Genomic DNA, 26,907 nt, shown 5'->3' with positions numbered 1-26,907 from the left:
ATAGGCAGCGAGTGACTTCGCGCAATCACATGTCGATGACGCTACGCGGTGCAGATCACTTGGCAAAGCTACTTCCGTCCGCTGCTAAACTAAGGGTTGTACCACATACCGCGATGCCTGTCAACATCCTCGCCCAAGTGTTTAACGAAGGCTTAGGGTCTGTCCCTTACGGCTGGGAGATAGCAAAGGGTATATCTGTCTTCGCAGTGCTCTATTTGCTGAAATGGTTCTTCAATGGCGCCGTCAACGGTTCGGAGCGGAATATGCATTCCAAGGTGGTCATGGTGACAGTAAGTAGTTGAAACGAGACGGGTAGATGAGGGAGTGCTAACACCCAATCTAGGGAGGGACAGCTGGTATAGGCGCTGAAGTAGTCAAAGGCCTTGCCTCTCGTGGCGCACAGATTGTTCTCCTTGTCCAACAACCCCTCTCCGACCCCTTCCTCGTAGACTACATCGAAGACCTGCGATCCCAGACGAACAACGAACTCATCACCGCTGAGAATGTCGACCTCAACTCGCTTCACAGCATACGACTGTTCGCGACGAAATGGGTCGACAATGCACCACCGCGCCGTCTCGACATGATAATCCTGTGTGCAAACACAATGACACCATCTGGAGGCAAAGCAACAGTGACAGAAGACGGCCTAGAGTCAACATGGGGGTTGAACTACATGGCCAACTTCCACCTCCTGAGCATCCTCAGTCCCGCACTACGCGCCCAGCCGCCAGACCGAGACGTACGCATCATCTTTGGAACATGCAGTGCATACATGGCCGGTAAACTGCCAGACTTCGGCTCCAATCCAAGTGCAAAGAACGCGAAGAAGGACGCTGAGCAGATCGACTTCACACCCTCAACCGTCTATGCAACCTCCAAGCTCGCTGTCATGACCTTCGCCGTTGCTTTCCAGAAACACCTTTCCAACTACGCTCGCCCTGACAAAAAGCCAATGAATGCACGCGTCATCCTCGTCGACCCAGGCTGGACACGTACGCCCGGTATGCGCCGCTACCTCACCTTCGGCTCGCTCTGGGGCTTGATCATATACCTCATCATGTGGCCTGTATGGTGGCTGCTCCTGAAGAGCGCCGATCAAGGCGCGCAGACGTTCCTATACGCGGCTATGGAGGCGCAATGGGGAAGGGGCGAAGGAGGGTACTTCTTGAAGGAATGCAGAAAGGTTGACTGGGTACGGAAAGAGATCGCAGATGAGGGAGTGCAGAAGAAGCTCTGGGAGAGTAGTGAGAAGACGATCGAAGTGTTGGAGAAGGAAGCCGCGAAGAAGCGGGCGGCGGAGAAGAAGGAAGCGGAGAAGGCGGAGAAGAAGGATGGGAAGAGTACTGCGAAAGAGAGCAGTGGTGAGGCCAAGCAGAGGAAGGCAAAATAAAAAGCAAGCGGAGATGACTACTGTTGATGGGCTGTACAAATATCGCAGGCATGCAATGTGTTTAGAAGTGTTTGTTGTAGGGGTATCCCAGGGGTCAAGGCAAAACAACACACAAGCTCAGCGGAGAAAAAAAAGCACCAGGCAACAACTTGAACACGACAAAACAAGTAAAGAAATCAAGTCACATTGTTCCGCAGCATGAGACCACACGTTTCCGTACAACTCCACTCTCGCATCTCATTACGATTTACCGCGCCTAGCACGAATTGGCGGCACTCGGCCGCAGCTACTACATACATACACACACACATACACAAGAGATCTTTCTCCACCCACCGCTAATACGCCAAGAATCCGACAGAGTAGGACGAGGAGATCGGGAGCTGAAAAAAGCAAACACGGATGCTGCTACTACGACCCGCTACTCATATGGACCGAACATGGAAAGCTAGCTAATGCAACGAAAGTCGAAGCGGAAGAAGTCCAAAAAATCAAACACAGGAAGAAGAAAAAAAGGTTGGCTAATGAGAGGCTAGAATGTAGGGTGGTTTGGTATTTACAGGCTGAGGGTTGTGGGAGAGGAAGTCTTGGGGGTGAAAGACGGGGGGAGAGAGGTGTTTGACGCCGCCAAGGACGTCGGGTATCTGTAGTGACCGAATAGGAAGAGGCGAGGGGGGGGAGGGGAGTATAGCAAAAGGATGTGACAGGAGACGCTCGGCGCTAAGAAGACAAGCTCAAGGGCGAGCAGCGCACACGTGGAGAAAATAGGAGACCCGTCCGAGAGAGCAACTTTCCAGGGACGGCTCGTATGTATATGCAGTTTCCACCGAGGGAAAGGCGGGGGGGAGAGGGCGGGAGCATGGTCTCATGAAAGCTTTAGACTAACAGTTGCGTAAACTCATTTCTGGGCGCCCAAGTTGAGCCAGGACATGTCGCCCTGGTCCTTTGAGGGATCAGGGCCGGGAAACATGGTGACTGTGCTGTCGTGTCCTATTCGCGGAGGTGGGTAGAATGAGCCGCCAAACTGGGGACTCGGCAACCCACCATATGCGGTCGAAGGTGCATCAGGCCCCGGGAAAACAGTCACCGTGCTGCCACGGTCCTGGGGTTCACCGATACGTGGTGGCGCCGGGTACATGGAGCTGAACGTGCTCACGGGCGCCTGGCCAAGTGGCGACGCACCAGACGCTTTGCCTGATGGGAACATTGTGAATGTGCTATCCCGAGCGTCGGGAATCTCGAGCGAACCCTTCGACTGGTCAGGGTAGAAAGAGCTGACGTTGCTCTTAGGGTAGAAGGAATTCATGCCATTGTTGTATTGGTTGGGGTCGATGTGCATGCTGGCAGTGTATGTGCTGCTGGGTGGTCGTTCATGGCCGACTGGAGTCCAGCTCTCGACAGGTCTGCGGGAGTAGTGCTCATCGTTGTGGCTGAGACCAGATCTTACACTGCCATTCGAGTTGGCTCGTCCAAGCTCAGCTGACATTGGCTGGATCTGATGTGGGAGGGGTCCGTTTCCTAGGGTAGGACTTCCACTGGCCACACTGCTCAGGCGCTGGCTATCGGAAGGAAACTTGGGAATCTCTAGAGGGGGAGGAAGCTGTGATCGGTGTTGGCTGTATATACGGGAGTTTGTGTATTCTGACTGGCTTATTGTGCTTGTCCGGTCGGAGGCATATGTTGATCGGTCGGCTGGCATGTTAGCAAGGTTCGTGGCTTCATTGTTGGCGAAGTATTTGCTCCATCCAGAGCTACGAGCTCGGGCACTGACCGGGGCACCATGTGGCGTCCGGCTGGAATTTTGTCGTACGATGGGTTCAGGCTTCAGGTCAAACTTCGACAGCTCGACTGGCTGTGTGTACGCCAGCGGGCTAGACTGCTTGACCAGACCTGCTGTGCTGGCATCGCTTGCCATGTTCTTCTTGTGATTGCCTGCTCCTCGTCCCTGCATGATAGCCAACGAGGAGTGGGAATCGTTGTTCAAAGTGTAGTTGTGGGATATTACTGATCCGCCGGCTTCTTTCATAAACTCGGCCCCACGGTCAGCGAAGCTAAGACGGTCCTTGTCCTTCTCCGCGGATCCTGGTTGCTGGCTTTGCTTCCTCTTGTTCTTCCTGAACTTGAGAAATAGGAGGAGTAGAACCAAGATTGCTGCAATACCAAAGATAGTGCCAAGTGTCGCTCCGAGGACAGTCAACATCCTGGATTTGTTATCGGGAGCAGCCGCTGCGGCTGCTCCACTAGAAGCTGTGGCACTAGCCGTTGATGTTGGAGTCGACGAAGATATGCTTGACGTAACCGAGTCTGTGAGGATCTGCTGTCCATCAAACATGGCAGTAGCATTGACCCAGGAATTCGCCTTTGCGTTGAAAATGACAAGCGGTTCGGTCTCGTTTCCTCCACTCGCAACGGTCATGCCATCGTCGCCTTGCGCAAGAGAGTAGCCCGATCTCTGTGACATCGGGGCAAGGGTCGAGTTGTAGTCTGGCCAGTTCGATACTGTAAAACGTTTTGCCTTGTCGCCGATAGTCGTTCCGGTGGCAGCGGCTTTTCCGTCTTTGCCCAAAAGCACAATACGCTCGATCTCGTTGGGCGAGACGCTCATATCGAACTTTTCCAGAACTTTCATGCCGTTGGATCCGGTAACCACAGTGCACTGGACATGCTCCTGACTCACGATGGGCTGCTCAAGAGTTACGCCCATGTTCGTCCATCCTTCATCTTCGCTAAACTTCCACACGGCAGTGTTTGTCGCACCACCGCCGACCATCACCGCCGAACTGGAATCCGACGAAAGCAACAAGGGGTCTACGGCGGGAGGTGCGCCATTCGATGGTAAGCTTTCAACCAAGTAAGGTGATACGGTGGAGAAGAGGAACGATTGGGTGGAAGGTGCAACGTCTCCAGTTGTTTGTGATCCCGCGTAGACCAGAATCTTCTTCGAGTCTTGGATGTAGACGGCGCCATGGTTCTGGCGGTTTTGTGTGTTCCAGCTTTCGGCACGAACCCAATCCCACTTCTTCTGGGAGAACGAGTAGTGCATCAGTCCGGGGTAATTCCATGTCGAGGCTGTCGCATTGACAACTCCTCCAACAATGTAAAGCCTAGCATCGTCATCTTTACTTCCTGCAGCCTTGACGCATTGCGCGCCCGTCAACGATATGTCCATAGGCAATGCCTTCCATTCTGCCCCCTCTTCAAGTTTCAACGATTGGAAGCCAGTTGGCGAATACACATATAGCGTTTCGTCGTGGATGACCGAGCAATGCCCGCTCAACGAGTACTTGGGTTCCGGAGTGCCCATGATGGCGAAAGATTGTGTGATATATCCAATGGATGAGCGAGTGTGTGGAGACCTGAGTTCAAGCTCAAGGTATCTAGAAGACCAATTGACAGACGACTATTGTTCCAGAAAAATGCTCATGACGGAGGGGAAACTAGTGGATGGTGTCTGGGAATAAGCGCAAATGGAGGTTGGATCGAGAAGGGCAGGAACGAATGGACGTGGACTGGTCGCGTCCACAGACTTGTGAGGAAGGTGGGCTACAGTGAAGAGCAGTGTTAGTGTTGGCATAGAGCCTGGTAACGCGCTAGACGTACTCGAGGCGAAGACAAGTATCGAGCGTGATGGCGACGGTGGTGCTGGACCCGCTATAGAATGGAGACGGGGAGGCTGGAGTGACAGAGCGGTCCTCTGTCAAAGAGGCGTGAGGCGGTAGAGGGGCAGGGCAAAAAGAGAGGAAGCAGCACAGCACAGCGGTGAGCAAGAATTGATGCCGTTCAATCAAGGCTATCCAAACACTCGTCGGCGGCGACTGGGAAAGACAGCGAGCGTGGGCGAAGGAGAGTTTCGACAGCGCAGGCTACTCGAGGTCCGCCCGTGGTCGCACAAGGGGCTGGCTTGGGACGGGCGTGGGCTAAGCGGCGACCTGAGACTGGGAGCGGACCATGCACACGAATCTGTCAGGGGCAAGGCCAATGACAGGCCGATGCAGATCGGGGCTAACCACACAGACGGGGCTCTACGCTTAGCTCGCGTACCTTGCAGCGAACAGACAAGCCATTGTCGGAACACTGGCATGCCCGCCTCGTTGTGACTGGCGGCCCGATGGACCTGGTGAAATGTGCCAGCTGATGCGGGGTCAACGGCGTGCGATAGTCGACGCCGTCGCCACGCCTGCAGGTAAACAAACGACCAAGTCACTGCTGCATGTCGCCCGACGTACATGTACTGGCCTTCGCACCCGAGACTGCCAAATGAAATTGAAACCCCGACAGGACCACAGCAGCAAGGTTCACCATCATTTCCCGCTCCTTCTACACCGCAAGTGGGTACGAATCAAGCAGACCGCCTGCGCCTGCCTCTCTGGACGCGCCTTGCCGTCACGGGTATGGAGCCGAGCAGCACCCTGATCCCACGTAGAAGATTCCTTTGTTATGCACCGACCGACCTGTCTGTGCTAGCCATCGCTCCTCAGCACACATGCAGTAGTGTGACCCGAAGCATCGCACACTGGCCATGTGTGTGGGCGAACTTTCCGGCAACCATAGACGCCTTCGATTGTTTGTTCCCGATTCGTGCTACCTACTTGCTGAACGTCCAGCATGGCGCATTGCCGCTCGTCAACACCTTCCCGAAGCTAGGACACCCATCACACCCCCCAGCACAGCGATTCGCCGAGGGTGAGCGTGACGGCATTATCGTGATTTTGAGGCGCGCGCTCAGCTCGAGTGACCTGTGGATCTACCAATCCACTCGACCAACGCATGAAACAGAATCGACTGACCAAGCCTTACTCATCTCTGAACACAACGGCTCCCACGACCACACTTCCCGAAACTCTGCAGAAGCAGAACATATTTGCTTTCAAAAACATAGTTGGGCGTCAAGTAAGGTGCTTGCACCCCGAACACATTCGTGTGGATACCTCTACCCCATAGAAAATCTATCAGCCAGCGACATGCAAGATCATCCCATCTGTGTGCGACTATCGCTATGAAAGCCCGACTCGCCTCGACGATCAAACGGTTATTTCCGTGTTGACGAAGCTTGGGATCCAAGTGATAACCCATAGATCCACAACAAATATGCAGTTTGTGTTGGCCAACCGCATCCGCAGACGGATACCTTCAAGGTTACATTCGTACATGTATCCGCCTGTTCTTTCTACGGGGTAGCTTGCTATTCAGACGAGTCTTGTGCTATCCTTTTTCTAGGTGTTACTACCCAGGTAACCGATATAGCCAAGCCTGGTGTCATTCCTCCAAGTTTATGCGCCCAGACAAGTCACTGAAGAACGAGCTACCGAGGCGATGTGCAGTGCTAGTTTATGTGCTTGAGCGAGGATGCAAGACATGACTGGACCATCAAACATAGCCTTTGTACTCCAACCACTGTTCGTCCAATGGTGAGTCACAGTCAGAAGTCTACTAGGTAGTCTCTACGCAATGGCCAAAATAGTTAGCCCTCAATCTAACCACTTGGAACTCCAGTAGTTCAATCAGCAGTAAGCACGTCATCTACCCAGGACAAAGGTAGACATCGGTACCGCTAATCAGTCCGGCATTCTCCCACCGTTACCACTAGAAACAAATTCGCCTAACGCGTATGTTACACAACCAAGGTCCCTCTACCACATATTACGATGATAGAACGACGGCTTGGAGAAAGTAGTTCATGAGTACACTTTCTGTCTTCCTCAAACTTTACCACCACACCAACAATCATTCACTGCCAACACCAAGATCTCGAACACAACCCACTAGACCCAACCAGACCAACGAAAACCACACGCCCTGCAGCTGACATGCAGTACAACAACAAAGCCCAGCTTGAAATGCAAACGGCGTGTCCGTATACATATTTAGTTTTTGGCCCTGCTGCGCCTCCCGAACACGAGCACGAACACGGCCACCACGACCGCCACCGCCACCATCGAGCTGACAGATCTAGACATGTCACTATCTCCTTGGGGAAACCTCAGTGCTGTCAAGGACTATTTTCCCATCCCGCGACCGATCAACACTCGTTGATCCCGCCATGTCCGTGCCTGACGGGCACGCCACCTACGGCACGAAAAATCTCCGAACGAGCATCGTGCTGCTGCGAAAAGAAGGAATGCACACTGGCTGACGCCTCGAGTAGATTACCATGTCGTGTGGACTTGTGTTGCTAGGTATAACCAACTCTTTCCATTCATAAGATATAAAACACAACGAGCCGCGCGTCATCCATACCCATTGCCCATCCCCATCCCCAACCCTGACTTGATACAAACGCACGGCCAACCCCAAACACCCTCCTCCTCGCAAGCCATCTCCTCGTACCAGACATCCCCGCATCAATCCCGGCAAAAGCATTTCGTCCTTGAAAATCTACATCTGCACGCAATAGACGCATACGCAGACGCGCACCCACGACCCCATAACGCGTTGCCTAGCGTCGAGGGCGGGCCCTGCTGGCTGGCAGTACCTACCTAGGTGTAGGTGAAACAGTCCCTGTCGTGGTTCGACAGGCCAATTCGTGCGACTCGTGCGGCTCGCTTGCTTGTTAAACGTCTCGTCTATATCTGAGTGCGGGAGAATTGGTTTCGGCTCCTCCTTTGTGCGACACTCGGCTCTCCACTAGGGAGGTCGGTCATATCTGAATATATGTGAAGAGAATGCGTTGCGAACGTCTTCATGATCAACATTTGTGGCATGCTGCTCGCATTGGAGCGGACAGAATATAGATCAAATGCAGGTTATTGAATAGTTCACATAAGGTAGACGAGCGCGACGCTTAAGAAGACAATGGTAATAAGTTGGAACTGGCATGTCTTTTCATTCATTTACATCGCAGGCTATCTGCTTTTCATATGGCGCATTGCCAGATTCGTAAGCTCTTCATAAGCTCTTCATAAGCATAATGATGATATCCCAACGTCTCGACGACTGGAGGGAACAACCCAGTTCTGCAGTAAAAGGCTTGGAACCACCTATGCCTTCGCCGCACCAGCCTTGATGAGCAGGATGTCACCGTCCTCGACAACGTATTCCTTGCCCTTGGTCATGATTTTGCCCTTCGCCTTAACACCTGCTTCGTCTCCCTCCTCCTTCAGCACGTTGTAGTTATACACGATAGCTTGGATGAAGGTCTTTTCAAAGTCACCGTGAATGACACCAGCGGCTTGTGGTGCCTTGGTGCCGTTCCGTATCGTCCATTGCCTGACCTCATCTGTACCAGTTGTGAAGAAGCTGCCAAGGTCAAGGGCCTTGCGCATCGTGAGGACAACCTTGGGAAGCGCAGACCTTGTTCCAAGGGTTTTGCACTCCTCAGCTACCTCTGCGTCGGACAAAGCTGCAAGACGCTCTTCGAACTGCACAGAGATGGGGATGATTGGGTCGCCAGTGGCATTCTCCTTGACCCATTGAGCGATCTTGGGCAGGTGCTTGTTCTTCTGGCGAATGTAATCCTTCTCGCTAAGGTTGACAAGGAAGACAACAGGCTTGGCAGAAAGGAGCCAGAGGGGGTTGATGTGTTCGACCTAGCGATCCGTAAGCAGAGATTCGCAAAGCAACTCTGGTATAAAATGAAGTGGATGCGAGTTAATCAGAAAATGGACGTCTTTTCAGAACGTTCCGGCGTTACGGGAACATCAAAGAGCTGGGATTATAGAGCAATCGCTCTTTGTCATCTTGTAACAGGAAGGGGAGTGCGAGAGAAGAGCATGTACATACCTCCTTTGGCGACCAGTTGTTCTTTCGGACATCTTTGCCGTCCTTGAGCATGGCGAGAACCTTCTCGACGGTGGCTTGTTCTTCCTTCAGCTTCTTCATCTCCAAGCTCTGGCCACCTCTCCGTGTCTCCTTGACAAGCTTCTCGAGGGACTTCTCGGTGAACTCGATATCCTTGAGGCGCAATTCCTCGGCGATGATGTCCAAGTCACGGATTGGGTCGACATCGCCCTCCACGTGAATGATCTCAGCATCGTCAAAGCATCGAACGACCTGGAAGATAGCATCGACAGCCCGGATGTGCGACAAGAAAGCGTTTCCAAGACCAGCACCAGTAGAAGCACCACGCGTGAGACCAGCAATGTCGTAGACAGTCAAGTTGGCAGGCACGACTGACTTGGGCTTATACATGTCGCACAGGAAGTCGAATCGGTCATCAGGGACGATGACGCGAGCCTCTTCTGGGTCGATGGTGGCATAGGGAAAGTTCTACAGAGATCAGCGCAAACCTTGCATGGGAATGCAAAGGCAACTTACGGCAGGATTGCCCAGAGAGCACTTGGTGATAGCCTGGAAGAGAGTCGATTTACCGACGTTCGCTAGGCCAACCTGGCGATTACTGTTAGACAATGTGAGAACGTGACAATTGACAGCAGCGCAGGGCTCTCACTCACGATGCCGCTCTTCAGGCTGTTACCCGGCCGTCCGAGAAGGACCTTCTCCTCCTTGACGGCTTTCTTGGGAGGCATCTTCTTCTTTTTTGCGCTCGCGTAAGTGCGAACTGTGGTGTGGGTGATGCAAAAACTCTGCGTTTGCAGAGAGAAGCGGAATGAAGTAGAAAACGGGCTAGCAGTGCTTGCTGCTTGACGGCAAAGAGTGGGTATCAAAGAAGAGAAAGAAAAGGTGAGAGAATTGGCGGGGGGCGTGATGAAGGAGGGGCGGAGAGATGACTGCGCAGCCAGCTCTCCAGTCAATTCCTTGGTTGGTTGTGGGTGCAGAATTTTGGCTGGATCTGCTGCAAGTCGATTTTTGAGGTAAGCCGCCGCGCTAAGCTAGCGTGCCGAGAACGGAAGCTGCGCGACCAGGGTCATCTGAGAGCCCGGCTATGATGTCGTTGCCCATTCACATCTCAACACCTCACCTTGGTCTCGCCTCGTTCGCTCTAAGATACCCTTGAAGAGCCAGTCTCGCTCTCTCATCTTTACTCCCTCATACCCCCTCATCTCCTCCAAGCGTTCCAGCGCATCCGTTTCCAAGCTTTATGATCCTCTAATACCCTGTCCCACTGCGACACACGATACTGAACGCAGCACCTGGTACAGCAGCTTGACCTGTTTACACAACCTCGCGCAGAATGTCTTCTTCTACCCGCCCAAAGCCGTCCCGCAAAAGTTCGGGAAACCATCGCAGTACACTATCACTACAGAAGACGAACATCACCATAAACGTCTACGACCTCCTTCCCCCCGGCAAAGTTGCGACAGTATTATGGACAATCGGCAGCTCTCTCCTACACACTGGTGTTGTTATTGGCGACAAAGAATACGCATATGGTGGCCATGACCGGCGGGACCTGACTGGCGTGTATTGGACAAAGCCAGGACAGGAGCCGGTAGGCGGAACCTTCAGGCAAGCAGTACTACACGGCTTCGCATTTCGGTCGCCGGAAGAGATGGAGGAGATTATACAAGAGGTATGGCACTGCGCAGTTTGCGCGCGCCGAGCTAACAAGTGCCAGGCCTCTAAACAATTCCAAGGAACCTCATACAATCTGCTCACTAAGAACTGCAACCACTTCACTTCCTACCTCTGCGAGAAACTCACCGGCCACGCCGCTCCGGCCTGGATAAATCGCGCTGCTAGTATAGGCGTAGCTCTCCCATGCGTTGTGCCACGGGAATGGATTGATCCACCGGATTATGATACTGCGGATGGAGAGCTCCTTGACGAGGACTTCGAAGACGAAAGAGCGTCTATGCTACAGCACGATCGGCAAAGACGTCAGCGTGCAGCTGCAGACGAGGCAGATTGGGAAGACGCGAGCTCTTCTGGTGGCAGTGGTCGAGGTGAGCAAGGAGGCGCAAGAGGGAATCCTCGGTATACGTCCAAACCTAATGTACCCCGGTTGGTCGACGTCAAAGAAACCGACAGCAGTGGTAGGACGCTGCCGACAGCGGAGAGAGCGCCATTGCCAAAGAATCTGAAATGACTTGCCGCACATTGACATTACATCTCATTCGTCAATATGTACGAATTGTCGCATCGCACATGCTCCTATGCTGACATGTGTTCCAAAATATCCATACACCTGATGATGCCATATTTTACAAACAAGCTGAAGTCCCACTCGCAATTGATTCAACCCAATCTCCTCGGCTTTTTGCTCCTCGTACCACCAAACTTCAGCCTCGTTGAATCCGACAACTTCACAATCAGCGGCCTAATTTTCCTCCCCTCAGTACCCAGTATCGCCTTCGTAACCGCTTCCCTCCCTGACCCGAACCCCCGATAGATCAGTTCTAGCTTCTGAATCTGCGGCAGCAAGCCCTTGTCCTGGATTCTGCTCATGACAAACGCCGCAAGCTGGTACCCAGCATCATACGTCCCTCTTCCAGCCTTCCTGAAGCCAATATTCCCGCATGAGACCGAGATCAGCGCATCGCGTTTCGGGTTCGCAAGTGTGATGTGCGTGTTGTGCTTGTGCGAGTATATGTGCAGCTTGTGACGGTCGTCTTCGGCCCAGTCCTTGATAGCCAGGTTGCGCATGCCGCCGCTCTGGCCGGGGATCAGGTTCGAGAAGTAGTCTGGCGAGGCTTGCATGAAGTTCTGGTCCACATTGCTGAGCATCGAGTCGAGATTCAGTGGCGCCTTGGCCTGCTTGGATCCGAATGGGGGAGCCAACGTGCGGGTCGACTGCGAGAAGGGTCGGAGGGATTGTGTGTGGAAGCAGGAGGCGCAGATGGTCGACTTGAGAGAGCGGAAGGCGCCGAGGCCGGTTTTGCTGGCCATGTTGACGGTAGAACTGGTGATGGTCCCCCAGCTGAGGCTCAGAGGGCTGGTCGAAGGCGAGGGGAAGTCGTCGTTGCGAAGTTGACGATGAGCGTCAGAAGAATTGGTCCGAGCGTCTAAAGAATTGGATGGATTGCTCTTTCCTCGCCGCGGCAAATCCTCGACACGACGTCTTCTTGACCTGGTTCATTCCCGTCCTGGTTTCATAAATCTACTTTTACTAATTGCAAGAGCATGAGGCCTCCAACATCAAGCACATTCGCCGCCAGGGCACGTTGCGGCAGCACACAATCGGCCGCCGCATTACCTTTGAGCGCACGAACAGCTGCATACAGACAGTTATCCACAGCGTCTTCCATCTCGCGGCAACCAGCGATACACACATCCCTCCCTTTGAAAACCTCACTACCATCCCCATTCCAGTACCTGCGGAGTGAATTCCTGCCGCAGGACATCCTCTTCCGCACTTCCTCCGCATATGCCCGCCACTTTTCCTCCCAGACCGCATTACGTCAGCAGGCACAGAAGAAGAAGAAGAAGGCTGTAGCAGAGGAGCCTGAGCCACCACGGGAACCCAAGGAATCTCCGACTTCGGAGCAGGCAGCCGGTGACAAGGCCAAGGAGGAAGGGCAGAACGGGGAAAAGAAGGCTGGCGAGGAAGAGGCCGGCGACAAGAAGGAAGGCGAGGAGGGTGAAAAGAAAGAAAAGAAGGACGCCCCACCACCTCCACCCCATGGCGACAAGACTCCCTGGCAGGTCTTCACCGAGACTCTGCAGCAAGAATTCCAAGCCTCCAAGGAGTGGAACGACTCTACAAAGCAGCTGTCCGGCTCGGTGCACGACTTCACTCAGAACCCCGCTGTTCAAAAGGCTCGCCAGGTCACAGATGAGGCTAAGACAAAGACTGCAGAGGCACTCAAGGCAACGGGGCGGGCTGTCGGTCAAGGCGCAGCATGGACGTGGGACACAATGCCGGTCAAGGGTGTTCGAGCAGCCGCTAGAGTTACTGGAACTGGGCTCGAATATGCGACTCGACCAGTGCGAGAGACAAAGGCATTCAAGGCCGTTCAGGAGACTATCGATGACGGAAGCTCGTCGCGATATGGAGGCTGGACAGAAAAAGAGGAACGCAGGAAGAGGAGGGAGCTGAGAGAGCTCAACGAACTAGAGCGGACTGGGGGTAAGCCCTCTGGGCCCTTGGTCGAAGATCCGGAGTACGATTGCCTTTCGAAGCTTTGAATTGCGCATTACTAACTGAAATCAGGGCCGGCACGAACGTCACCCTCCACAAGGACGCCAAATACAAGGAGATCTGGCGGGAATGGAAGGATACCTCCAAACTCGCCCAGGGCTTCTTCAGTATGAAATCCGTCTACAACGAATCCGACAATGCCCTCATTTCAACCGCCCGCAGCATCTCCGATCGCATCTCCGGCTTCTTCGCCGAGAATGAGACAGCTTTGGTCATTAAGAAGTTCCGGGAGATGGACCCCAACTTCCAGATGGAGCCCTTCCTGACTGAAATGCGCGAGTACATCCTTCCCGAAGTCCTGGACGCCTACGTCAAGGGCGACATCGAAGTGCTGAAGCAGTGGCTGTCGGCAGCACAGTACTCTGTCTACGCGGCGCTGATGCAGCAGTACCAGGCTGCTGGCCTCAAATCTGACGGAAAGATTGTTGATATTCGTGGTGTGGATGTCCTGAACGCCAAGCTGCTTGAGCCTGGGGAGATCCCCGTTTTCATCCTCACGTGCAGGACACAGGAGGTGCACGTCTACAAAAACGCCAAGTCGGGCGAGTTGGCTTCGGGCATGGACGACAAGGTGCAGCAGGTCACATACGCCATCGGTGTGACGCGGATACCAGAGGATGTCAACAACCCTGAGACCAGGGGTTGGAGACTGATTGAACTCCAGAAGAGCGCCAGGGACTACTACTGATCGATTCACACCATCGCGCTCCAATTGTACCAACAAATGTTTTCCACGAATTTTTGCGTTACCGGATTGCTTCTACACACGGCATCTACTGGCGTCTAAAAAGTTCTTTTCCGGAACTTTAACTTGTTCCAACTTTCGACTGTTTTACCATACTCCCCTTTTTATGAGCCAAGGGATGATCTTGCCTCTCGTTTTGGAAGTGACTAGACGGACGCTGTGGTCGGAAAGGACTGGCGTTCGACATGATGCTGCACTTCCCCACTCTGTATGTATAGTATGTAGATGTTTTGAAGAGGATGTGTGGGCTGGAGAGGTGTGAGACCTGGGTTGTATATGATTCATGTGTTAGACGAAGTACGTGTAAAGAAGAGAAGGTGGAATGGAAATGGCATGATCAGTACGCAGTACTGTCATGTTTTCCCTATCTTTGTGCACCTATGCCAACTATTGGTAATACATCTGCCAGATACGACCAAACCATCAAGACTCGCAATCTTTTCCCTTTGCAATTTTCTTCCTCCAAGGCTTCAAGCCAAGTTTATCATCTGCACCAAACTGACCAAACATGACACTTTGTCCAGCCGAGGCATTGCAGTTACGTTCCGAAAAACTGGTCCGAGCGCCGTTTTCTTTGCAGTGATATCGTGTTCACCGACTCACGCAAGACTTTCTAGCGGCCCAGATCTCTTTGCTAGCATGGCTTCCGCAAGATTCGCCTTATCGAGACATGTGGGCCTCTGTCTTGCGAAAAGGAGCATTGCGCCGCTCCGGCGCGATGTCGGCGGGTTCCGTATAAAAGAGTCTGGAGTTCCGAGATGGAGAGGAGAGACACGGATAACTGGACAGATACGGTGGCAGAGTAGTGCTTGTGAGTCTTGATAATCCTGTACTGTAGTTTGGAGAGCGATATATCTAACAACCGTTAAAGCATCAAATCCCCAAACTACCATACCACCACCACCACCGAAACCAGATACCAAACGCCCCCTCTACATTCGACTCCCTCTCGCCCTCGCCCTCACCTTCGTCACCTTCGTAGCAGGCTTCACCATGGCCGGCGCCCCCGCCCTCGAGTCCCTCCGCGACATTGCGAACCCGCCCACCGACGCCGAAACACTCACCCTCTTCACGCCCCCGACCGACGAGATCGCCGCAATCGAAGCCGCAATCTTCGCGCACCCGCTCACAAAATCCCTACTCGCAGACAACAAATACATCGCCTCGCGCCCGCACCTCAAGATCCCCGAGCCATTAAAAGCGCAAAACCTGACAGGCGGCACGCTCCTGGGGCCTGACAAGATCGCCGTCCCACCACTGCAGTTCTCCACCGAAGACGGGAGCAAATTCGTCAGCATACAGTACCTGGGCACGGCGCTGTGCGGACACCCCGGTATCGTGCATGGCGGGCTCCTTGCTACATTGCTTGACGAAGGGCTCGCGCGGTGCTGCTTCCCTGCGCTCCCGAATAAGGTTGCTGTTACGGCGAGCTTGAAGATCGATTACAAGGCGCCGTGTATGGCGGGGCAGGTCGTTGTGTTGCGGGCTGAGACAACAAAGGTCGAGGGCAGGAAGGCGTGGGTCAAGGGCCGGTTGGAGACGCTGGTCGATGAGAGTCAGGGGGAGAAACCGATTGTGCTTACCGAGGGGGAGGCATTGTTTATTGAGCCAAGGCAGGCGCAACACTTGAAGAGGGTTGTGGTTTAGGGGTTGTTATGTGGTGGGGGAGTAAGGCATAAAATGGCGTATTTGGAGTTAATCGTGCAGTGGTGGCAGATCTTGATGGGCTTAGAATCGGGTCGTGGAATCGGTTATGTGTCTTGTATTTTTGGTTTGGGCGGACATATAGACGGAACGGTTTTGTGACTGGACTGTAAACGTATGTGTCTGGATTCTACGTGTGGTTTACGTTGATTCAATGATGGAAAGAAAGAATGCAGTGACGAATACAACGCATCAACTCACCATATTGTGCCACTACACCATCAGTTGTCACCACATAAAGACGAGTTCTTTTGTACTGAAGAAGTATTGCAGCGCGAAGGCATGGTGAAAACCCTCGAGTTCCTTTTGATCGAGTCTAAAGCGAACCTAAATGGAAACTGTTCTGTTCCGTGACTGGACGCCGCGTGAGTGTTTCGGATCGACAACGGCTTTGAAACTTGAATCCCGGGACTTCATTCTGGGAAGGACTCGCGACAACCCTCTCTAGCTGTTTAAAAATTAGTTGTAGGTCAGTGCAATTCGAGAGATATAAAGGAGACCAGTGACGTTCGTTGAGCTCAGATGAGGAACGTAATGAACAGCAAATCCTGTGGTAGACTACCAGATATATGCCACAGCGACCGACAATCACGTATCGTGAGTGCGATGCTCAGAGAATTGAAAATTGGGTAGCCAACCAAACTTCCATCATGACTCACAATTTGGTTATCAAATGATTCACTTGCACGGCTATACTCAGGATGAAATCTCACAGCTGCTCTCACTTCGCACGTCTCTTTAGACATCAGTACCGATCGACTTCCTGCTTCACGTTGTCGGATCGCCATCCTCTATCTGAAGAAGTGAGTAACGCAATCTTGTTTGAGACAGCCAGTTTCTCAACGAACCGTCTTTAGAGCCTAGGAGGTTTCCCAAGACAGATGGCATATTTCCCACCACCAGATTTCCAAAACAAGTCAGACGGTACTTCAGCAGAAGCCGAGGATCTGCGCAGTCCCGACCCGTCGTCTGAAGAAGCGCTGGTAAGTCCTGAGTGTACACTCTTAGTCACAAGCAGCAGCTTATACAAACCCAGGACGAAAACCCCACGACGCAAGACAAACCCAAAGCGCCCAAGCAACTCCAATACGTGAGGCTATCCCCATTGAACGCCCGCATGTTCACCTGGTCGAACGATCCCGACGATCTATCTCTAGATACATACTTCAACCCCTTGAAGCCGAACCTCCCCGATGAATACAACATCCAAGGCCTCCTCCCCGTTCTCCGCGAGCCCAAGGGTGCACAGCGGTTCCTCCTACGAGACGCCAGAGATCGATTCTACCTCTTCGACGAATTCGAGGGGGAGCTGTGGTGGGTGAAGTTCAGACCCGGGGAGGAGACTGAGTGCTTGGAGGAGGTGTGGGAGAAGTGCATGTGGATTCTGGGAGAGGTGTCGATGTGTAATGTTTGTTCGGAGGCGGTGTTTTGGGACTATAATCCTGCTGATGATGTGGGGAAAGCGGGGTATTATGAGTGTGGGTATGCTTTCTCTTCTATGTCGCATGGGGAGAGGGTTTAGGTGGCTTGCTGGGTTGGGGTTGAGGAGGGGGGAGGGGGGTTGGATACAATGTATCTTGTCATGCGTCAGTTGATAGGGTGGGAAACCGGCAGGGAGTGAATATACAGCACTCGACCAACTAATCTCAAGAATTTTTTGATTCTACAAGTCGAAAGACACTTCAAAAAGTCGAACATTCCCTGAAAAACAGCGATATTGTGACTAGCTCCTCAATCGACCACATTTGAAGTCCAGAAGACGTCCCCACAGCATGGTCGAGACGGTACAAGGGCTGTGGAAGATTTTAGCGAGTCCAATGGCAATGTGAACCCTGACGACCCACTGTTTTTTCTCCTTCCCCAAGTTACTCACCGTGACTACCCCTCATAGAATAGACAGGACATCGCTTTTTGGTGCTTGCAATGCCGATACCAGATTGAGTTGCAAGTTAAATCTACTTGACCTGACCATCCAACCCCACGTCGGCAACAGACGCGCCACCACTTCTGCACCATGCCAGAATATCTTGTCAGGCTCGCGCAAGCGCACGAGAGTTTTCGGAAAGCTGAACTGCGGGCTTTGGCTAATCTAGCTGGGGTTGCTTTGGAGTTTGTTAGGTATGAAGAAGATGTAGGTGCACTCCTTGATTTCAGTCAATAATACTTCACAAACTTCTCAGTCGCATTTTTTATTTCTACATTTTTGCGTCACTTTCGTTTTTTTCCCTAACTTTCTTAGTCTCCATACTGTTTGGTCCGTCTACCCTCCGACTCGGCAGCACGAGAGGTCATCACCCGCAGTATATTATCACAAGGTATCTACGAGCTGTGGGGTCAAGGCTCGACGTATGATGCACTTCATCAATCGATCCGTGACACGTCAGCTTCCAAATGGCCACAGTACAGCTCTGGTTCGTTCCGCTTCACAGTGGAGGGGTTTCGTGGGGGGCATTCTACCGCTGATCAGCGCGCCATTATCGATTCCTTTTCTTACCTTGGATTCAAAGGACCGCCACGGATGCGGGACCCCGATGCTTCATTCCGCGTCTTCGAAGACTACGATTTAGATGTGTCTGAAGCAAAGTACATGTACTTTGGAAGACTTGTTGCAGAGTCGAAACGCAACGATGCCAAGAAAACGTACGATCTGAAGAAGAGGCACTATATTAGCACTACTTCCATGGACGCTGAACTGGCCCTCTTGACAGCAAATATCGCACATGCGGCACCCGGCAAGCTATTCTACGATCCTTTCATGGGCACTGGTGGTTTCCCTGTGGCGTGCGCTCACTTCGGGGCCGTCGTATGTGGAAGTGACATCGACGGCCGTGCTATTCGAGGCACAGGAGGTAGTGCCAGGAGAGGGCAAACCGGCAAAAAAGACGTTGTTGGCAACTTCAAGCAGTACGGCATGGAGGCCCAATACCTCGGTGGCTTTGTCTCGGACCTGACGAATACACCACTACGGATACTGCCGCGCGACAACGATTACACAACCGGCTACCTGGACGGCATCGTCTGCGACCCACCGTACGGTATCCGCGAAGGCCTCAAAGTCCTTGGTACTCGCGATGGGCTCGGCGACTCGCGCAAGAAAACGCATGAGGATAAATATAAGGAACCGGGGTACATTCCGCCCAAGAAGCCGTACTCGTTCACGGCGCTTCTTGACGATATTCTGGCTTTCGCTGTCGCTACCCTTGTTGAGGATGCGCGGCTCAGCATGTGGATGCCGACGGCAAATGACGAGGATATCGAGCTGATCATACCCAGCCATCCTTGTCTTGAACTCGAATCGGTCTGCGTACAAGCTTTCAATAAGTGGTCACGAAGGCTGCTGACGTATCGACGGCTGCGCGAATCTGAGATACCGGAGGGTTCACTGGAGGCTGTGAAGAGGGAGTATGAGAAGGGAAAGAGGGCTAGCGAGCTGAACGATTTCCGCAGGAAGTACTTTGAGGGCTTTAGGGAATTCGAGACGATGAAGAAGGAGTTTATCAGGATGAAGACGGACGATGGGACTAACGGGAAGTTGTCCGATCCTTCAACTGAGGGCAAGACAGAGGATATACATTTGGAATGATGCTTGTCTGGGGTGTAATCGCCTGAGCGTATTGTCACTACTTTCCAACTGGCGAGCAAACGACCACGCTCGAACTCAACGTCTCGACTGTGCTTCCAATCGAGTCACATCTGTTGAAGAAGGTGTAACACAATTTCAAGTGATTCGACTCGCCAACCTCGTATACCCGATGCGTTTGAACGCAATTCAAGAGCAATGGCGTTGATGAAGGTCATATTCGAAGACCAAAGAAGAGTATCTGGACGACGCGTATCACACCTGTGACGTCAGGGTCAAGAGTCATAAGATACGATGGTTGGAAGACCCGAATCACGAATATAGTGACAGACAGTGGTGGTTGCTGAAGTTCATGTTCACTCAAAACGAAGTCATGAGGCAAGACGAACAGAATCCATAACAGCGATAGAAGAATCGAAAAGCCATGAATTCGATGGTGGGTGCATGTAAGACGTGATGTGTTTCTCGATTGTGTATGAAAGAAAAGTCATGTCAGCAACGACGATGCTGTGAAGGAAGTCTGGCGGAGGTGTCTGTGCTCACCTCCGAGACGCCGAAGTTTTTGGGCATGTCATGCAAGTGCGTGCTGCTACCAGACGCCCCGCGAATCATGTACCTGTTGGCCTGGCGGATACGAACAGTCGAAAGGACATCGAATTAACAAGACAGGTCACTTCTTGGTCGCCAGGAGTGAGCGGGCGCGGGGCACACAATGTCCCTCTTACGACCCACGGGCGTCGCACTCGCGCGGCGATTCTGTACCTCCGCACACGTCGAGCAAGCCCCACGGTCGCGCATACTCTCGCTGATACAGTCACACGGCACACGGCGGATGCAATGTCGCGCCTTCAGTCACACCTCCCGCTTCTCCGCCAAAGTCATAGACCCGCCACAGAACCCCACGAACCCAAAGCACCAGAAGCGCACCGTGCAAATAGGGCCGCTGCCCGACGGCCGCGTCAATGACAGCACCGTGCAACGCATCTTCGGCCGCCGGCTCTCGCCCACCGACGGCAACAATGTCCTGCGCATCCTGCACCACCGCCGCACCGCCGGCTCGCTGGCCGACTACGGCGTCGACAACTTGGGCAAGCAGTACACGCACGTGAACCGCGACACGGCCCTTAGGGGCCTCGAGTGGCTGCGCGAGCAATACCCCATCGACGAGGCGCGTGCGGCAGAGGAATGGGCCGAGAAGGAGGCCAACCGCATCTCGTACGAGCTCTGGCTGGCCGACCCCGAGACAGAGTCCAAGTACAAGGACCCCGCTCGCGCCTTCCGCGAGAAGATGCAGGAGGAAGAGGAGGCTGAGCGACTGCGCCAGGAGCGCGACGGGGAGAGGATCGGCATACTGCATGTCGGCAAGTCGCAGTTCGAGCGCAACATCGAGGAGAAGCGGCGGCAGCGGCTGGAGGAGGTGACCAAGAAGGCCGAGGAGAAGGAGGCCAAGGAGCGCGAGATGGAGGAGAAGCTCGCCAGCGGGGAGTGGGTGCGCACCCCGACGGGCACCCAGCTCATGAAGCCGGGCCAGACGGCCTACGTCGATGTGTTCGGCCGCGAGCAGGTCAGCCGCCGCAAGGAGGAGCTGGTGGCGTACCAGAAAAAGTCCGAGACGACGTTCGAAGATGAGCAGGACATGCTCTCCAAGACCACCCTCGTACGTCCTCCCCAACCGCCTCCTCTCTGCCCAGCGCTAAACACCACCAGTCCGAACGCCTCTACCCCATGACCGCCTTCGTCCTGCTCACCGTCGCCCTCTCCACCGCCTTCGCCTACAACTACGCCCCGCCCGCGCCCGCCTACCGCATCTTCCCCGACCTCTCCCCGACCCTCGCCACAATCGGCACCCTGGTCGCCCTCAACGGCGCCGTCGCAATCGCCTGGCGCATCATGCCCCTCTGGCCCCTCATGACGCGCTACTTCATGCACGTCCCGGGCTACCCGCGCGCCGTCCAGGCCATCCTCAACGTCTTCTCCCACGTCCAGTACGAGCACTTCCTCGCAAACATGATGATGCTGTGTCTCGTTGGCCCCGTGTGTCACGACCTCGTCGGCCGCGGCGTCTTCATGGGCACGTATCTCAGCGCCGGCGCGGTCGGCACCCTCGCTAGCTTGTACTGGGCGAACCTTGGTCGCGGCAATATCGCTGCCCATTCCGTCGGCGCTTCGGCTGCGCTGTGGGGCGTGTCGGCTGTCTACTGCTTGTTGACTGAGCAGGAGCGCATACAGATCCCCTTCGTCAAGGACCAGAGCGTGTCCTTCTGGCCCAAGGTGCTGTTCTGCGCGTTTGTTGCTGCTGAATTACATGGCGCGCTTAAGAAGAAGAAGGTTAGTACTATGGACCACGCGAGCCACTTTGGAGGCATGTTCGTTGGTGTCAGTGTGGCTGGGTACATGAGGGCGACGGGGTGGCATGGGAAGAAGTTGGATACAGTAGGGGAAGGGCAAGATAGTGTGCAGGAGCGGACTGGCGTCGAGGGCACGACGGTGGATGTCGGTGCCATGGTGAGGGAGGAGGCCAAGCAAGTCCGGGACAGCGTGTCGCGGATTGGGAAGTAGACGACGTGTTGCTGTCGATGTTGTATGTAATTATACATGTATAGAATATATAGCGTACAAGGAGATGCCGAATGTTTATACATAGGATTTCGACTTCAGCAGAACTCCCATATTCAACCCTACTATCAAATGCACTAAATCCCAGTCCCCGCCCTCACCTACACAATCCATAATAACCACCCCGGTACTCCCATCCCCCGTCCCCGCCCTCCTGACCTCACTCCCCTCCCCCTCCCCTTCAGCTTCCAAATGAAACCCCCCACAAACCCACTCCTCCGCCCCCCTATTCACCACCCTCGCAATCCTCCCCGGCCAACACCCAACCTTCCAAAAATTACTCCCGCTCAGAAAATTCAAATACAGCGCCTCCATCGGCACCGGATGTCGCAAATCCGTATTCACACCGGGGATATGATGTATAGCTCCCGCGGCGCGCACGAGATGCTCATTCGCGTACGTGGCTTTCAGCGCGATGGCGGCGGGGACCATGATCTCGCAGAAGTCTTGGATGCAGATGTTGGGTTCCGGGAGGAGGGCGTGGGTGGCGTTGTGGGGCCAGGATGTTGCGTCGAGACCGGGTGGGTCTGCTGTGTCTTCGGTGTGGTAGCGGCGGAGGAGGATTAGTTTTCCGCGTGCGGCGCCGAGGTAGGGGAGTGTGTTGCTGGTGTGCCAGTTTGTGGCGTGGGGGGCGAAGTAGTGCTGTTGTAGGATGCGGGCGAGGTGCTGGTCTGTTGCTGCGCCGACGCCCTCGCGCTTCAGCGAGACGATGATGGTCTCGCTGGGGTGGCGGGCGAGGAACGCATAGCAGATCTGCAGGAGGGGCGCGAGGAGCTTGGCCCCCGTCAGACTAACAGGGAAGGCGCCGTGCACGAGGTAGAGATCCTTTTTAGTTGTGTCCGTGGCGTGGGCGGGCTGGACGCGGATGTCGAGGAAGCGGATGCCGTTTTCCAGCTGTGTTTTTACATCGACGACTTGGCAGCGGACTGAGGGGAGGGCGCGGTGGTGCGTGTGCGAGTTGTGCGTTCCGGGGATGCTGAGGGCGGAGAGGGGGAGCGTGTCGGGGAGCGTGGACATCCATTTTCGGTAGTCTTGGAGGTGGTTGGTGTGGATTGTGAGGTGGGCTGTTGGGATGGAGGGGTGGAAGAGCGCTGTGTAGCTTGTTGGTGGGTTGGGGGAAAGAGGGGTGAAGGATTGCGAGGACTTTTGCGTGTACGAAGGGTTTGTGTCGATGCGATATCGGCCACCGTCTGGTGATTCTATGGTGAGCCGGAGTGTCGTGCTGGATAGTATGGAGGCATTTTGGTCTTGCTCCTGTCCTGGATGGGTCAACGTGTACGACTCGAAAGGTGCCAATGCGATGTCCAAGTCTCGATGTTGGAAAGAATTTGCATGTTTGCCAAGTTGGGGAGCGGACGGAGCGATCGATGTAGTATGTTTTGATCCAGAGAAATGACCACTGGCCTTTGACTGTAATGTATTCGGATCTTCGAACCGCTCAACGCGTTTTATTACGATCGGAGTAGATGTCAGATTGCGCACAGCCAGTGGCGGAGTCATTGCTAGCAGTTTCCAACTCTTTCAAAATATGCAGCAGTTTATATTGAGCTTTTTGTTGTGATAACTGGAGGAGGTTATTGTTGAACTGAGATGGTCGCAACAAGATAAACACAGCAAAGGAAGGTAGTGGCGATGCCGCCGGGAAACAACACGAAATCGGAAAGCAGAGTACAAGCACACAACGAGTGTTGTCCGATGAGATAGAAAATGATGACGAAGCCGTTCACAGACGCAACGGCGAAAGCGCATGCCAAGACTACAATATCCTGGAAAGGCACGCGTCCACAACGTAGTTATATTCTTCAGTTTCGAAATTTACATGGGATCCACGATGTTTCGATGAATCGTTTCATCCAAACACATCACCGTGGTTTCAAAAAAGGCAGAGCAACCCAATCTAAGATAACAATTCTTATTGATCAATGATAGCAGCCTCAGTTGCTGTTACCGCTACGCTACCCAACGCACTACCTATTTAGCATGCGACTAGGGACCTCAATTGCATATCCTGCTCTCTAGAGGGTTGCCCGGGTATTCTGCAGCTACAAGTAGAAAACACAAATGCCCCGAGAAAGAATTACTACTCATACAGCCTGGTATGACAATAAAAAACGCCTTATATGCAACCGTCTCACAACCACCGATTGCGGAATTGTCCCGAGGGACGACAAGTTTCCAACGCCGAGAAATGCCGAAAAATACTAGCACAGAATGTTGTTCATACCATGAGGGACAGAACCTGGCTTTACGATCATATCCCGTTCTGAGTGAGCGGTAGAGGGACGAGAGTCACTTGTTGAAGACCTGGCAAATGCAAATTCCGCTTCCTCCTGTAGTTGTTTGCTGGGCGTAGTAATACCAGACGTGCGGGTCTTGACTGGCGAACCTCTTGGCGTGAAGGGTTCGGGAGTGGGGCCCCTTGGTGAGCAATTGTTGCGAGGATCAGCGTCCGACAAGGGCACCATGATTCCATCTTTGAGCTTTGTCAGTCGCGTCCTTCTTTTGGGAGTAGCCGGAGTCGGTCTCTTCTCAACGTGAATGGTATCGTTGTCATTTTCCGATTTCGACTGGATAGGTAGGAGCGGCAAGGTCGTGAGCATAGGGTTGGAGGTTTTGTCCAACAGTTTAGCGGCGGGCCTGGTAGTGTTCTTCGAAGCCCTGAAGACGTTGTTGATAGCTGGAGTGTCCTTCTTGACATCTTTCTTCGCTTTCCCCTTAGTGCCCGTTGCTTTCTTGGGTTGCCGCTTTCCGGGTGCTTTTGCAGGCAACTTGGTGTCAAGTTTGCCAAAGAGATCCATTTGTGTGCCAGCTTTCCGTTTTGTCCTATTCTTCGATGGAGTTGTCGGTTCTTGCTTGAGCATCATTCGAGCCCCAACGCGTGGGCTTTGACCGGGCGTCAAATGGCCTGCATTTCGAAGGACGCCCATCTTCCGGGGAGTGCCAATAACAACATCTGCCCTTTGTCTTTCCTTGGCCTTTTTCATGTCCTCCTCTGAAACCTCCTTATAATCCATTGGATCATCCCACTTCCGCATGTTTGCATGACGCGCGACTTCATCGCATGGTCCCTTGACGACCAGATCCCAAGCATCTTCAAGGTCCTTGCCCAAAGGTTCTGGATCGTTGTTGATCCAGACGGCAACACCGTCTCGTCTGTCGCGCACAGTTTTGCACATTTCCCGAGCTATCCTCCGCACGCCAGGGACCTTCAACGTGGTGCCAGCCACGATCACAGCGTCGGGTCGTAAACGAATGTCGGTAGTCGCGCAAGACCCAATAGCTTCGTCGTCGGGGTTGTGTTCGTTGTAGAGCACCATGCGAGGTCGGAGTCGTCCAATCCCGTGGCTGCGCTTCTCTGCAACCAGGCGAACATTGTCTTCCTCCTCGCACTTTGGACAAGAAGGCGGAGTGGGCCCGCTGAATATCTCAGATTCGAAGGGCGACAGCACATTGCATTTGGAGCAAACCATATGGTCGAGGCCTCCATGCACCTGAATGGTCTTAGGCCAAGGCGCCTTTTTGGGCAGAGGGGCTTGAGTATTCAGGGGAGGGAGTGATGTGTCTATGCCATCAACGTTCTGGGTGTATAGTCGCATTAGACGCCCCTCTTGAGCTAGGGTAGCGAGCAGTTGGTGGAAGGCGGTAGGCTGCGCAGACTTTGTTTGCTGGGACAAGGTCCGCACCATGTCGTGGAAAGTCGACGTGGACGTGTCGTCCTGGTACACAGAGGCGTCGAACAGGTCCTTGCCAGACGACTTGAGCTTGTGGTCCTTCTTGAGGGTGTTGAACAAGCCGGTAGCTGATCGGAAGTCGGGAATGCCTGCCGACACCGAGATACCCGCACCCGCTATGACCACAATTTTACGCTTCGTGTGCAGCACCTTCAGCAAGCGCGCCAGCTGGGGCATGTCCTCGTCGGCGACGTCGCCCGAAAGATCAAGGTACTCGGTGGTGCGCTCTTTTGGGTCTGTGAGTTTTCTCTTCTTGGACGGACGCGGGTCTTCGTCGTTGCTTGGGGGCGGAGAAGGCATGTTCTCGGGCGCAGGTGACGTCTTCGCAGACGAGCGTCGAGACGAAGATGGGGACGGGTACGAGCGCCGTTTGGCTGGCGATGGGTATGGGCGCCGTTTAGCGAAGGATTGCTCGGGCTCAGGAGACGACTCGGGAGGCTCGGAGAGTTCAGAGTCGGAAGCAGCGTCGTCGCGAGGAGAGGAGGGAGGTAAAGAGCTCAGCGGAGAGCTTGGCTCGCCGTGGGGGGCGCGGTAAGCCATGGTGAAGGCAGGAAGGTCGTCGTGTGTTGGGGCGTGTTCGAGAACAGGAAGCGACAACGCGTGGGTTGGGCTGCGGTGAGCAACGTCGTGAGCCAACCGAGCTTGGGGCAATGCTGCGGCTACGATTGCAGCTCTAGCACGGGACAGAAATCGCGCTCAGGCCCCGCACGTATGCACGATATTTTCTAGCTGACCAGCGACCCGTTGGGGACGTGTAGATGTGCAGACGTGACGACGTGACGACGTGTAGACGTTGTCGTGGTGCTGGGGAGCGTTCGACAGGGCGTGTGCGTCGCTGCCGTGGGAACGCCGGTTGAGGAAGGCCGCAGGGACTGGGAGCTGCACCTATGACATTGTGACTGCGACGACTCGAATAGCGCGACAAAAATGGGGCAAGCGCGCGTTGACGGCAGGCGCGTTGGCTCGGTGATGCGGGCGTGGGCCAAGTGAGGAGGAGGTTGGAGATCGTGGTCGATGACAGAATGCCCGAGGGAGCGTTAGACCTTGAACAAAGCCAAGCCCCAGGGACCCCGACCAAAACAACATCTACTGTTACCGCAGGGACGGTAGGCCATATGATGTGCGTGCCGATGCCGCGAGGCGTAGAGAGTCAGGCACCGT

General features: G+C 54.0%; 13 protein-coding genes across 13 annotated transcripts; 8 read left to right on the top strand and 5 right to left on the bottom strand.

The window, feature by feature from the left end:
* Positions 1-113: 113 nt before the first annotated feature.
* Positions 114-1,393, top strand: P153DRAFT_285908 (NAD(P)-binding protein; the record flags this gene model as incomplete). The annotated part of the gene is made up of 2 exons (XM_033663428.1): positions 114-290; positions 344-1,393. 2 exons carry the CDS (start codon positions 114-116, stop codon positions 1,391-1,393), a joined length of 1,227 nt encoding a protein of 408 aa, XP_033526042.1.
* Positions 1,394-2,291: 898 nt separating this feature from the next.
* P153DRAFT_374458 (uncharacterized protein) lies at positions 2,292-4,697 on the bottom strand (the record flags this gene model as incomplete). Its single annotated transcript, XM_033669516.1, has 1 exon — positions 2,292-4,697. One exon carries the CDS (start codon positions 4,695-4,697, stop codon positions 2,292-2,294), a length of 2,406 nt encoding a protein of 801 aa, XP_033526041.1.
* Positions 4,698-5,509: 812 nt separating this feature from the next.
* Positions 5,510-6,797, top strand: P153DRAFT_200427 (uncharacterized protein). The gene has a single exon (XM_033662487.1). It carries the CDS (start codon positions 5,620-5,622, stop codon positions 6,391-6,393), a length of 774 nt encoding a protein of 257 aa, XP_033526040.1. The 5' UTR covers positions 5,510-5,619; the 3' UTR covers positions 6,394-6,797.
* A 1,304-nt stretch (positions 6,798-8,101) lies between these two features.
* P153DRAFT_365225 (GTP-binding protein-like protein YchF) lies at positions 8,102-9,923 on the bottom strand. The gene is made up of 4 exons (XM_033667783.1): positions 9,784-9,923; positions 9,647-9,718; positions 9,113-9,598; positions 8,102-8,919 (listed from the first exon to the last, which is right to left on the bottom strand). The coding sequence occupies exons 1-4, from the start codon at positions 9,856-9,858 to the stop codon at positions 8,371-8,373; spliced, it is 1,182 nt and encodes a 393-aa protein (XP_033526039.1). The 5' UTR covers positions 9,859-9,923; the 3' UTR covers positions 8,102-8,370.
* A 540-nt stretch (positions 9,924-10,463) lies between these two features.
* P153DRAFT_286851 (DUF862-domain-containing protein) lies at positions 10,464-11,318 on the top strand (the record flags this gene model as incomplete). The annotated part of the gene is made up of 2 exons (XM_033663494.1): positions 10,464-10,802; positions 10,848-11,318. The coding sequence occupies 2 exons, from the start codon at positions 10,464-10,466 to the stop codon at positions 11,316-11,318; spliced, it is 810 nt and encodes a 269-aa protein (XP_033526038.1).
* P153DRAFT_365223 (translational machinery component) lies at positions 11,168-12,277 on the bottom strand. Its single transcript, XM_033667782.1, has one exon. The coding sequence runs from the start codon at positions 12,116-12,118 to the stop codon at positions 11,468-11,470; it is 651 nt and encodes a 216-aa protein (XP_033526037.1). The 5' UTR covers positions 12,119-12,277; the 3' UTR covers positions 11,168-11,467.
* Positions 12,278-12,352: 75 nt separating this feature from the next.
* Positions 12,353-14,058, top strand: P153DRAFT_383743 (Tim44-domain-containing protein; the record flags this gene model as incomplete). The annotated part of the gene is made up of 2 exons (XM_033670272.1): positions 12,353-13,332; positions 13,383-14,058. The coding sequence occupies 2 exons, from the start codon at positions 12,353-12,355 to the stop codon at positions 14,056-14,058; spliced, it is 1,656 nt and encodes a 551-aa protein (XP_033526036.1).
* A 696-nt stretch (positions 14,059-14,754) lies between these two features.
* Positions 14,755-15,762, top strand: P153DRAFT_374453 (Thioesterase/thiol ester dehydrase-isomerase; the record flags this gene model as incomplete). The annotated part of the gene is made up of 2 exons (XM_033669515.1): positions 14,755-14,926; positions 14,987-15,762. The coding sequence occupies 2 exons, from the start codon at positions 14,755-14,757 to the stop codon at positions 15,760-15,762; spliced, it is 948 nt and encodes a 315-aa protein (XP_033526035.1).
* A 938-nt stretch (positions 15,763-16,700) lies between these two features.
* P153DRAFT_394963 (uncharacterized protein) lies at positions 16,701-17,341 on the top strand (the record flags this gene model as incomplete). The annotated part of the gene is made up of 2 exons (XM_033671355.1): positions 16,701-16,802; positions 16,856-17,341. 2 exons carry the CDS (start codon positions 16,701-16,703, stop codon positions 17,339-17,341), a joined length of 588 nt encoding a protein of 195 aa, XP_033526034.1.
* A 383-nt stretch (positions 17,342-17,724) lies between these two features.
* P153DRAFT_394962 (RNA methylase family protein) lies at positions 17,725-19,864 on the top strand. Its single transcript, XM_033671354.1, has 2 exons — positions 17,725-17,950; positions 18,059-19,864. The coding sequence occupies exons 1-2, from the start codon at positions 17,834-17,836 to the stop codon at positions 19,400-19,402; spliced, it is 1,461 nt and encodes a 486-aa protein (XP_033526033.1). The 5' UTR covers positions 17,725-17,833; the 3' UTR covers positions 19,403-19,864.
* Positions 19,865-19,951: 87 nt separating this feature from the next.
* On the top strand, positions 19,952-22,066 carry P153DRAFT_365220 (uncharacterized protein). The gene is made up of 2 exons (XM_033667781.1): positions 19,952-21,056; positions 21,107-22,066. The coding sequence occupies exons 1-2, from the start codon at positions 20,112-20,114 to the stop codon at positions 21,956-21,958; spliced, it is 1,797 nt and encodes a 598-aa protein (XP_033526032.1). The 5' UTR covers positions 19,952-20,111; the 3' UTR covers positions 21,959-22,066.
* Positions 22,067-22,071: 5 nt separating this feature from the next.
* On the bottom strand, positions 22,072-23,711 carry P153DRAFT_429892 (1-phosphatidylinositol phosphodiesterase precursor; the record flags this gene model as incomplete). The annotated part of the gene is made up of 2 exons (XM_033672802.1): positions 22,121-23,711; positions 22,072-22,077 (listed from the first exon to the last, which is right to left on the bottom strand). Exons 1-2 carry the CDS (start codon positions 23,513-23,515, stop codon positions 22,072-22,074), a joined length of 1,401 nt encoding a protein of 466 aa, XP_033526031.1. The 5' UTR covers positions 23,516-23,711.
* Positions 23,712-23,875: 164 nt separating this feature from the next.
* Positions 23,876-26,740, bottom strand: P153DRAFT_365219 (DHS-like NAD/FAD-binding domain-containing protein). The gene has a single exon (XM_033667780.1). It carries the CDS (start codon positions 26,284-26,286, stop codon positions 24,217-24,219), a length of 2,070 nt encoding a protein of 689 aa, XP_033526030.1. The 5' UTR covers positions 26,287-26,740; the 3' UTR covers positions 23,876-24,216.
* Between the last annotated feature and the right edge of the window lie 167 nt (positions 26,741-26,907).

This window comes from Dothidotthia symphoricarpi, assembly GCF_010015815.1.
Source record: "Dothidotthia symphoricarpi CBS 119687 unplaced genomic scaffold P153scaffold_6, whole genome shotgun sequence".
NCBI lineage: Eukaryota > Fungi > Ascomycota > Dothideomycetes > Pleosporales > Dothidotthiaceae > Dothidotthia > Dothidotthia symphoricarpi.
This window is presented reverse-complemented; position numbering and strand designations above follow the sequence as displayed.

Coding starts and splice junctions, on each gene's coding strand:
- P153DRAFT_200427 (XM_033662487.1), top strand. CDS start 5,620: ATGTACTGGCCTTCGCACCCGAGACTGCCAAATGAAATTGAAACCCCG.
- P153DRAFT_365225 (XM_033667783.1), bottom strand. CDS start 9,858: ATGCCTCCCAAGAAAGCCGTCAAGGAGGAGAAGGTCCTTCTCGGACGG. Junction 9,719..9,783: donor ACAGCCTGAAGAGCGGCATC/GTGAGTGAGAGC, acceptor AGTAATCGCCAG/GTTGGCCTAGCGAACGTCGG. Junction 9,599..9,646: donor GCTCTCTGGGCAATCCTGCC/GTAAGTTGCCTT, acceptor TGATCTCTGTAG/AACTTTCCCTATGCCACCAT.
- P153DRAFT_365223 (XM_033667782.1), bottom strand. CDS start 12,118: ATGGCCAGCAAAACCGGCCTCGGCGCCTTCCGCTCTCTCAAGTCGACC.
- P153DRAFT_394962 (XM_033671354.1), top strand. CDS start 17,834: ATGCCAGAATATCTTGTCAGGCTCGCGCAAGCGCACGAGAGTTTTCGG. Junction 17,951..18,058: donor TTGTTAGGTATGAAGAAGAT/GTAGGTGCACTC, acceptor TAACTTTCTTAG/TCTCCATACTGTTTGGTCCG.
- P153DRAFT_365220 (XM_033667781.1), top strand. CDS start 20,112: ATGTCCCTCTTACGACCCACGGGCGTCGCACTCGCGCGGCGATTCTGT. Junction 21,057..21,106: donor TGCTCTCCAAGACCACCCTC/GTACGTCCTCCC, acceptor AAACACCACCAG/TCCGAACGCCTCTACCCCAT.
- P153DRAFT_365219 (XM_033667780.1), bottom strand. CDS start 26,286: ATGGCTTACCGCGCCCCCCACGGCGAGCCAAGCTCTCCGCTGAGCTCT.